Source organism: Otolemur garnettii, unplaced genomic scaffold (genome assembly GCF_000181295.1).
Source record: "Otolemur garnettii isolate 467f Iridium unplaced genomic scaffold, OtoGar3 scaffold00009, whole genome shotgun sequence".
NCBI lineage: Eukaryota > Metazoa > Chordata > Mammalia > Primates > Galagidae > Otolemur > Otolemur garnettii.
This window is the reverse complement of record NW_003852404.1, coordinates 31229627-31241050: the sequence shown is the minus strand read 5'-3', so window position 1 is coordinate 31241050 and position 11424 is coordinate 31229627. Positions and strand designations below refer to the sequence as shown.

The following is an 11424-nucleotide window of genomic DNA, read 5'->3' as shown; positions in this document are numbered from 1 at the left end:
TTCTCAAGATGGAATGTATTCAGTCTGAGATTAAATGACCATACATCAGACTGTGAAGTTTAAATCTCAGCCCTAGAATATTTTGATGACTTTCTTACAGCATTTCAAAGTATATGTTTGTAATAGTACAAATCACTTTAACTCAGTCTGTCCTTTCATTTGCAATGCTATCTTCATTGCATCACAAAGAGGAACTTTTTCTATTTATCAGCCTCACTTTTTCCAGTTGCAAATTACAGCAAGTAGGCATAGGATTTCTCTTTCTTAGTAGTGAACAAAAACAAAAAGTAGGAGCCCTCATATCCACAGATAACACTTTTGGTTACAGATTATTAATTGACCTAAACATTTCCCTATTGAAATACTTTTGAGGAAGTAATTTTCATCAGAAGCTCTTTATCTTTGATGAATTACCAGTATAGATAAATCCATCTACTTCTGCTGTCTTCCCTTTGGAGAGTTCTGGTATTTAATTATTTTATACCTATTAGATTTGCAGAGACACTGAAGCTACTTACCTGAATGACTTTAGTAACCAGAATTCTATCAACTATTATTATTCTTGCATATGGATAGTATTTAAAATGTCCAAAAGTCTCTTCTGTGTAAAATTTTAGATTTTCTATGTTTAAAAAAAGTCACTCAATAATCTGAATATGGTAGTGGTAATAACTGAAATACCTCATTCCTGTATAAGAAGAAATAATTGAAATTTCCCATTTAATATATACCTTAAATAAGTCTAATTCCTTTTGAAGGCCATGTGCTAAACTATATACAAATTGAACACTTGATTACCAACAAGGACAATGTTTTATTGAACAAATCTATGTACAGTACAAAAAATTTCTTGAAATGAGACACTATTGTTGATTTATTGCAGTTCAATGGCTCAGTTTTAATTTGTACTCTTATAAAATGCAAAGTAAAATAATTTAATGTTCAACAAGGAAGCACAAATTTCCTTTCTTGCTGAATCTGTAATATCTTTCACATATTAACAATTCCAAAATGCATATGCAGCATTTACTCATTCTGAAAAGATGTTTTACAGTACCAAATAAATTAAAAAATAAACACTATCATCCCTTTTAGATTTTTCATCCATACAACAGTATTAAACCAAACATGAAAGGAGTACGGCTGAACCTTCAGTGTGATTTGAAAAGAATCACAAGTTCAATGATATAAGTTATCTATGCATTATATAATTTGTGGTTTTAAAAAAATGAATATGGCTAAAGCCCAAAGTACCAGTGTCCTGTCCACGGAAATTCCCCTTTTCAATGTCCTCTGTAATATCTGAGCAGCAAAAATTCAGATTTGCTAGTTTTTCTTGACCTTACTGATACACGCAGAAAGTTAATATTTAATTTTTTGAAAGACATTTTTGTTTAAAAACAAGGATTTGAAACTTGGTCCATGTAAGATACCAGGAATAGAAAAGAAGAAAGAGAAGGAGAAAAATCAGAGGAATAAAAAGAAAGCTTCCTTTTCTTCTGAATCTAAAATTAGAACTGTTGGAAGTTTATGCACCCTAAGAAAGCAAGATGATTTATATTTTAGATGACAGATATAACAAAATGTACACTTTCTTTCAATAGCCATTATTTGAGAAGTATACAAATAAGGAGGTTAGAACAGTGTAGCCAAACAGAATTTTATAAAACTTTCTTTGGTTTAGTTACCAACTTGATCTCAATCTTTTACAAATCATTTTTTCTTAGTAACACAGAAGTAGAAAGAAACCTCAAATTAAGACAAAAATAAATAACAAGTAGAGTATGTTTAAAACACTTTTGCACAAACTTCTCAAATTAGTGAAAATTTAACACTTTATAGGCATGGATTATGTCAATGGTCACAACTTGTAAAAAGTAAAAATTAAAGATATAAAATGTTAAGTTGTTAAACTTCTGGAAAATGTACAAAGAAGAGATTACATTTCAAAGAAAAATTCATTGTCCAAATAAATTAGTTTTCAAACAGACTTTTTATTACAAGATGTACTTTTAGAATGCACTGAAATAAACTTAATCATTACATTTTTAGTATCAGGAGAAATGGAAAACTTTTTTTTAGTTAACCTTAAAGGATTTAGAAATTTAATTATGAGTTGTATTTAGTTATCTATTATCTAAATGTAAGTTTCACAGCCTAATATAGGCTACATAACAAAAATAAACTTAAATTTGGAATGGGCATATGACCATTGTTGCATAGTAGTGAATGCTAAAAATAAATATTTAAGTAATAAAGTTGGGAAATATTTTTAGATCATTTGCTGTATCATGACCTGGAAATTTTAATCTAATAAAATCTGGGTGCTGCCCTGGAAGAAATGTCCCACTTCTAGTAACCTCATTCAAGAAGCTCTAATACTGTCATTGATAATAGGATCTGATGAGGATTATCTGCTTTAATCAAAAACCTCTCTCCTTGGAATAACTGGAATATTTATTTGACATGGGTATACATTAGTAGGTCTGTTTTTAAAGAATTTGCCTTCTATTTTTGTTCTTTTTATCTCTGTTTTACATGAACACACCATTAAGTAAAAGGAGGTCTTTAGAATCCTCTTTTCAATAATGGACAAATGGAAAACATCTGAGAGGGTATTTTAAAAACATTATTTGAACAAGTTATTGACTGTAAAGTTAAGTCTTCCTTACTAGTCACTAAGGAAAACAGTATATCATTGTATCTCTTGTGTTCTTGCTGTGCAAATTTTTGAGTAAATACTTTCTTTTATATATAAAAATCACTATTCAGACCAAATTTATCACTAATGAATTAAAAAACAGTAGTATGGCTTACTTTAGAATTAACTCTCCTAATTGAGTAAAATCAGTGAATTCTCAACCTGATTCTTAGCTGACAGTTTTTAAGCCAGTTATATTTATGGGACTGTTCTTAGATAACTCACATTAATGTCTAAAGGACATTTACTATGAATCATCAAGCAGTGTCATAGTACTATGTACAAACAGAAATATCCCAGTGTGCTTTTACCATTATTCACATTGAAGAATTTCCGATTCATTGTTTTCCTTCAACTATGTCATCATGTTACCTCCCATCTCTCCCCAGTTACTGATGGTTCCTTTTCTACTTAATCCACACTGCTATCTTTCAGATACAACTGAAAGATGTGTAATACAAAAGTTGTTGGAGGAAGGTTCTATCAAGAGCTTATTAACAAAGCACTATTTCTTGTTTTTTTTCATTTTCAGAGCTCGCATGCCATTAATTGATCCATCTTTAGCCTAGTTAAATTATCTGGAAATAAGTTACAATCTTTAATATAACATGAAGTTTTATTTTCATGTATCAGTTTCAAAATCAAAACCCAAACCAAATAGCAATGGTTCCTTAAACTATGTTTGACCAGAAGGGAAGACATAATCTGATTATGTATTATAAGAAAACAAATCTCACTTGTAGAATAAAATAAGTTATTATAATGACCCCCTTCCCTTTTAATAATGGATTAACTTTTCCCTTTGTAAGGCCATAGCTGGTTTTTCTGACTAGTTGCCTGAACATGTTTCTCACATAAGCCAAACTGAACATGCTGCTATTAATCATCATAAACTTTTTTTTAAAATGTGGTTTTCTGGAAAACTGGTACTTTGGGAGTTTTATAATAACCCTTTTGGAGGCTAAGCCAGCACATCTCCTCTGTAAGTTCATTCTAGAAAATGTGCTTTGTCTTTAGTAATCCGAGACCGCTCTAAAATTAAGGCCATCAGAGAAATAGCAAACTGATGATGCATTTTCTTATAGTGCTTTTTTCACACTACTGCTTGATCGACAGATCTTTCTGAAATATTTTTATCAGGCACCTGTAAAACAGAACACATCTGTTAATTCAAGTTTTATAAATGTTCAACTGGAATTCTATGTCAGATTACTGTTCAATTTATTAATATTAATAATATTAACAGAAAGGCAAGCTTTTCTTTTGCTCATTTTATTTTTCAATTACCCTCTGGTTCTTTTTTTACATCTATTTTTATAACAGAGACTCAACTTCATTTGATTTATATTCTGGCATGCAAATGAAAAAACATTTCCATCAAAATTACTTTGTTTCTAGAACTTTTATTACATGAAACTTACAATGAAGAAAAGTCTCTGGGCTCAGCACTCATAACTCAGTGGTTAGGGCACCAGCCACATACACAGAGGCTGGTGGGTTCAAACCTGGCCCAGGCCTGCTAAGTAACAAAAAAATAGCCGGTCATTGTGGCAGATGCCTATAATCCCAGCTACTTGGGAGGCTGAGGCAAATGAATCTCTTAAGCCCAAGAGTTTGAGGTTGCTGTGAGCTGTGACATCACGGCACTCTACATGAGGGCAACATAGTGAAACTCTGTCTCAAAAAAAAAAGGAAGAAAAGTCTCTGGTCTGGTGGAATGAGTATACTTAAAGAATATTAAAAAATTGTTTAAGTTCTGGCTTGCACAAGGTCAAAGCCCTATCTCTATGCAAATTTTTCATTTGTGAATTTCAGTTGCTTGATCTATAAAACAGGAAAAGGAATATCACCTCATAATCATTGGTTATGGGGTATACTATACTATCTGTGCTATACAAATATCATTTTTTTAACCTCAAAGATTTATGATAGTTACACTTATGGCATTTTCTATTTCTAGAGATATATCTACCAAGAAGACAGAAGACTTACTTTCATCATCTGAATCAAATCCAAAGAGTGTCTGACATTTCTTTTGTGCAAGGTGAGCCTCAAGTGCTTCTGCATTACAGTAGGTGGTCAGGCATTTGCCACATCTTAATCTGTTCACTGATTTTTTATAAATGTTATCTTGATCAGAACAAGCATCTACTCTATCAGTCACAAATTTTCTGCGTTTTGGCATACTGAGATACCGTTCATCAAGGTAACTGGGAGGCAATGGTCTGACATATGGTTTTGTTAAAATTAAGCCATATGTAGTATGTTCACTTGTCAGATTTGGTTTGGAAGGTGCCTGAGATACTGGCAAAGTATTATGTTCTTGTGATACAGCATTGGGTAAAATGGAACCATTTTCTGTCCTGATTCTACTTGTATCAATTTTTAAAGCAGGATCTGATGAAACTAAAGGCGTTTGCTCTATTTCACTGTGTCCATTAACTAAATCACTACTAGCACAATTATTTTCAGAATTTGGCTCTATGTCAGGCATCTTTTGGTCTATGAAGCTTATATTTGAAACAGTGTCCTCAGAATGTTCATTCCCATTCTGAACTAAACTGTCTGTTTTCTTTTCCATACTTTCTATACGTGTCTTTGGTTCTGTAGAATCTTTCCTTGATTTACTAGTAGAAACTGGCAAATTAACAGTTTGTTTCTCATTACTAGATGAGTCTTTTTCCTGATGATTAGGATTTGAGTCTGTATGAACATCCCAAAGAATTGTTTCACTTGGCTGTGCCAATGATTCTGGTGTTTTACTTAAATAGTGCTGAGCTTCATGTTCATATAGCAGAGGAAGATCTTCGAAAAGCTCGTGGCACTCTGGAAAACTACACTGAGCTTGAAATATGCTATGACTTTTTGTATGCTGGGCAAGTTGGAATGGCAGCTTAAATGACTCGTTGCAATTAAAATGCAAACAAAAGTAGACATTTGGATAGCTATGTCTATTAAGGTGATCTATAAAATGTTGAGAATCTTCAAATTGCCTTTGACAAAATTTGCATTTTCCTTTGCTCCATTTCATTACTGTTTGTCGCACATTTAAATCAGTTGGATGTACAGTCATTGCATGTTTATTTAGAAATCCAATTCTTTTAAAAATCCTTACACAGCCAAGAGCAGGGCACTTAAAGTTTCCCTCTTGATCTGTGGCATAAATATCTTTTGGATGGCACACAGTTCCATTGATTTTATGAAGTATTGAAGTTTCTTGATTCAGATCATAATCATCTTCTTCATAATCACCTTCTTCATCTTCTTCCTCCTCATAATCATCCTCACATTCTGGTAGAGGCTTTGAGATATTATTTAAAGAAGTATCAGGACTCCCATTTTCAACAATGTTTTCAGTAACATTCTCTGGTACACTTATAGGAATTTCAGTGAATTCAGCTACATGCTCAGGAAGGACTTCTTTATTTCCATTGCCAGAAGCAGTAAGAGTTTCTACTTCCAAATCCTTACTATCAGAATTTCCATTTTCAAATGAAATGGAAGAATTAGAATAATTTATTTCTTCCAGAATAGTAATTTCCTGATCATCTGGTTGAGATGCAGCAATTTGCTGCCTCTGTATTTTCTTAACATGATTCTTTAAATGCTTCTGCATAAGTCCTCTATTTCTAAATTTCCTACCACATATTACACATGAAAAACTGCCTTTTTTCTGGTGAGCCTGGGCGTGCCTTACAATGTGACCACCTAGAAATTCCTTGTTACATAACATACACCGATGTCTTGGAACATTGTGATCTACTTTGGAAGAATTAAGAGCTGTAAGGTTTTTCTTTGTATTAATATGACCTTTAGATTGCACTGCAGATGTATCTTCAAAATCAGTCTCTCCAGTGCTCTGATCTGTAAGAGAATCAAGCTGTTCATCAAAACCTTGCCGTTCCACTGTCTTTTTTAGATTACCTGCAGAATTTTCCAGTGTACTTTCATTTAGAAAACTCACTGCTGATTTATCACTCAGTAATGCTACACAGTTTTTCTTAATCATTACAAAATTCCAAAATTCAGGATCAAAAAATAATCCTTTTTTCAAAATTGGAAGTAACTCAAAACGAACACGATTTTGAACACTACTTGTGCCTTCATTGTATTCTTCATCTGGACGTTTGTAAAGCTCTTCAACAGTATGATAAGCTTCTAAGGAGCGCTCAAGAAAAAATATTGAGAGTGCACAAATCCTGAGGATCTCCAAATCATTTGGCAAAAAATGTGCAATTGTTTTATAAATCAGACATTGAGTTTTGGGATCATCATGAAGGTCAAGTTGCAGAGCACAACCACAAATTTCAACACAAATTTGCAAGCCTTCTTCTTCAACCTGTAAAAAGAAAAATATTACTACTAAATTTTTTTTAAATGATTATACCAGCTGGTCTGTCTCTGAAACAAAAGATGAGTAAACATTATTACAATGTGCAATTTTCCTCAACTGATAGCCTTAATTAACTTTATAAATCTGAAAGAGATAGCATTTCAACTTCCAATCTGACAAGCCCTAATAATCATAATTTGAAATGCTTCATAAACTTATGATCGTTAAGATTTCTTACAAATTGGGACCCCCATTCTTAATTTTAGGTACCAATTTCACATTCTTTGGCAAGAGGGATATATATATTAACAAGTATATCAATATTTCCATGTTAAGAACTAGATTTTTTAGAAAACTTCTTTGGAAGCTAGACTTTTATTTATATAGATAGATAGATATAAATAGGTAAAATTATATATAATTCTAGCTTCCAAAGAAGTGTTCAGTATGTATATACATGCATACACTGTTTTTAATTTTTATTTATTTTTTTTTTTAGATAGGGTCTTGCTCTATTGCTCAGGGTAGAGTGCAAGTGGCATCACAGCCCTCTGCAACCTCAAATTCCTGAGTGCAAAGTATCCTTCTGCCTTGGCCTTCTGAGTAGCTGGGACTACAGGTGACACTAGTGCAATTTTTCCATTTTTTGTAGGGACAGAGTTTCACTATATTGCTCAGGCTGGTCTCAAACTCTTGTCTCACGTGATCCTCCCACTAAGCCTCCCAAAGTGCTAGAATTATAAGTATAGGCCATGGCACCAAGCCTATACTTATTTTGCTTATTATTTATCCAAATAAGAGGGAAATGTGGCCCACACAAAGAAGGCAATTATCATCTTTCAAACCTAATAAGGTGTAGGAATAATAAGCTTACTATAAGTTATCTGAATATTACTCAATATTCAGATAATATAATATATATCTCAATATAGTAATATATAGTAATATAGTAATATATCTCAATATTACTCAAGCTGATGACTCCAAGATACCTGCATCAGCTTTTACTTGGGAATATGTTGTCAATCCATCTTAGTTCAAGTGTGAATAATGCCTCTAGTGGTTTGGAATAATCTAAATGCTTGTTTGAATAGGAAGAGATACCATAATGATATGTCTTTAAAATCATGTATATATGTATATATGTCATATTGCTTGCTTAAGGTATATTATAGATTACAGGAAAGAACAATACCTTGCCAGCCTCACAACAATACCTTCACAGCCCTTATGTGCTATGTAATCGTGCTGAACTATTTACAGTTCTATAGTTCTATAGCTCCACAGGCAGACCTTAACTTTGTACATTCTACTACCACTTTATCTAGCTGGTAAACTCCTACTGATCTCTGTTCTTTGAGAATAAGTTCTATACAGAATCTGTATATTTTTCTCTCCAGTCATTCTGGTCTCTACCCTGAGGTATAATTAAAATTCCCTATTTTTTCCACTGAGAGTAAGTTCTATCTAAAATGTATTTACATATTGTTTTCAGAACTGTCTATATATGTCCTCACACCCTCTCCCCCGAATTTGAATTCCTAAATTATAGAGAGTTTGAATTTCTAAATTACAGGGGATGGTGTCTCATTTTTTTATATCCACCCATAGTTAGCATAGAAGTTTGCACACAGTGATCTCTGAATAAAAGTTTGCAGAATGAATGGGAATCAGATCTATCTCATTGACATTAGTTTGCCCCTATAAATCCATCATCTCTAGCTTGGGATCCTTCCTAAATTCGTATTTCTTATTTCTAAATGTCTACTATATAATTAGATTTCCCCACTTAGATTTTCCAGATATAGCAAATTCAAAATCCACTCATTCAAAACTGAATTCCTTTTTTTTCTGCAAAGTTCTATCTACATCCTCTATATTGTCTCATAAAATTATAATGTATGCAGACACTGAAATTAAAAAATTTTAGGGTCATAAGAAGGATCAACAAAATCCTTTAACAGTCCCAGGATATTTATGAACTTAAGTTCCAACTTTTAGTAAAGTATTAATATGTAGTCCCTTTAAATATCCAACAACCACTCCCCCAGATACACAGTCTCTCCTATTAGTCTTATCTCCCACCCACTCCCTCATCTTTCTCCATTACCCTAGTAATGTCACCAGATGGTTGTAAAAAAATAGTAAAATAAGGAAAAAGAGCTCTGTAAAGTATAAAATTCTCTAAAAATGTTAGTATTACAAAACCCAGACTTTTCAGATGCCATCTGTAATGTCTCTTAATGTCATATAAGATTGTTAACTTTGCCTCTTTTCATAGCACCAAGGCAAGTGAATGATCTATTCTATCAAATAAAAGTGTATTTTATTAGAGTGTAAATTATTAAACATAATTTTAATATTTATGTCATCTTCAAATTTTTTTTATATTTCTTAGATTGTACATATGAAAATAAGAAAACCCTGTGATAATTGGCAAAAACTCACTTATACTGTAAGCTTTATATAACAGTATGTCTCAACTTTTGGTGGAAATGAAATCATATGTTTAAAAAAGTACATCTTCATTTTTAAAAATAAAGTTTCATGGGAGATTGTAATGCACATCAAAAGTTAAGGAGTGTTTTGCAACATAGTTTGTTTCCCCTTTTTTGGCAGAGGGAGAGGTTAAATTTGACAATGTATTTGACTGACATTTCACTCTTTAATAAGAATGCTATGAATCCAGTTAGCAAAGTAAATTGAAAAGAACAAAGAAAAAAATTTACAATACAAAGCTTCTAACTTGTATCATGGAAATATGATCACTACATGGTCATACATCTAATGAGTGATATGATAATGAATGTAATAAATGTAAAATACATAAGAAAAAATAAAATATAGTATTAATGGATGCCTCTTCATATACGTTAAAGTAACCTACATAAAGATTCAGTTAAATGGAACTACATAAAATGTAAACTGCCCTTATCTTTTCTGTCTTTGTATTCAAAGTCCTACAATATTTTAGAGGAAAAGTTAAAAAATCTGCAGGATTCATTTTCTTTTCTTTCTTTTTTTTTGAGACAGGGTCTTGTTCTGTCATCCAGGCTGGAGTACAGGAGCCTCATCACAGCTTAATGCAGCCTTGAACTCCTGGGCTCTACCATACGTCACTAATTTTTAAATTTTTTTAATTTTAACAGGGTCTCGCTCTTGCTCAGGCTGGTCTCAAATTTCTGGCCCCAAGAGATCCTTAGCCTCTCAGTGCTAGAATTATAGGCTTGAGCCACTGCTCCAGGCCAGCAGGGTCTATTTTCATGTCTAGGTAAGACTCATATGTAGAACTGTACTTACTTGCAAATGGCCCAAGAAGAACTTGATTCATGACTTTTTACAAATATATGAAAAAAAAATTCAAAAACTTGTCCTTGAATTTAAAAAAAACAAAAAACAAAAAACTCAGACTTCATTATTCCTTTTTACATAAATACCAAACATAGAAATGGAACTCAATGTCTCTGTGACAGTGAATAGGTATAATCTATAGATATATAAAGTTCACTTGTAGATTAGTTAAGATTCTACAAATGGGATTTAGGATTATGTTAAAAGTAACAAATTTAATTACAAGAAAAGAAATCATAGCTTCTAGTAGAGGCAACTGTTTCCACATTAAATTTTAAGACACACAAAAAATGGCTTTTTTTCTCTTTCTTCAGTTTTTTTCATCTTACATATACCTTTTGTCCATGTTGGGAGTCTGGAGTTCAGGAGAAGAAGATGCAATATATATGCAGAATATGGCCTTAAAATCCTCCCTCCCTTAAATTTGATAAATGAATAAAATTTATCATAAGAGATTCAAGTTTCATTGAGCTGTTATTTAAATTTAATTTAAAATTCAAAGGATAAATATGTCCTATTTACCTCATCTTTAATGATTTTCATGAAAGGAAATATGACTCTCACATTAGTTGCTGTTCTTAAAAGCTGGTAGCATTGATCTACAAAAACTTGTTTTGAAGGATTAGATTTAAGCTGTAGTTTACTCCATATGAAAATCAACTCCCTGTAAATGAGAAGAGAAGAGAAATATCAAAAATACAGTTTACTCCAATGCAAACATTAGTTCTTTTATCTTGATTCTCTAGTGCCCTGGGTGGAATGTATACAAAATGGACATAAATGTGTACTATATTCACACCCAGCCTATTTAAATTGGGAGAAAGAGAGAGACCAGAAATTATAAATTTGTAGTAATAAAGAATGAATTCAAGCCATATTGCTGGCATACTTAAGGCATCTCTCGTATTGGATCAAAACAGAAATTCTAATCCCAATGTACTGATATTGATGTTATTTTAAAACATAATAAACTTTAGCCTTTAATTAATACCTAGTTGCAAACTTATGGTTCATATTTTTCTTTTTTTTTTTTTTTTTT

At 32.1% G+C, this 11424-nt stretch overlaps 1 protein-coding gene across 3 annotated transcripts in view; it reads right to left on the bottom strand.

Annotated features, from left to right (window-relative positions):
* Window positions 1–794: 794 nt before the first annotated feature.
* ZNF654 (zinc finger protein 654) overlaps window positions 795–11424 on the bottom strand; it is an 87215-nt gene continuing 76585 nt past the window's right edge. For 2 of the 3 annotated variants that reach the window (XM_003783931.3, XM_023509708.1), the window contains 3 exons: window positions 10908–11049; window positions 4694–7040; window positions 795–3845 (listed from right to left, as the gene is read on the bottom strand). In XM_003783931.3, the coding sequence (XP_003783979.2) occupies window positions 3838–3845; window positions 4694–7040; window positions 10908–11049 (2497 nt within the window). In that variant the 3' untranslated portion in view covers window positions 795–3837. Of the gene's footprint in view, window positions 3846–4409; window positions 7041–10907; window positions 11050–11424 lie in introns of those variants that run through there. The other variant, XM_023509707.1, reaches the window with a different exon arrangement.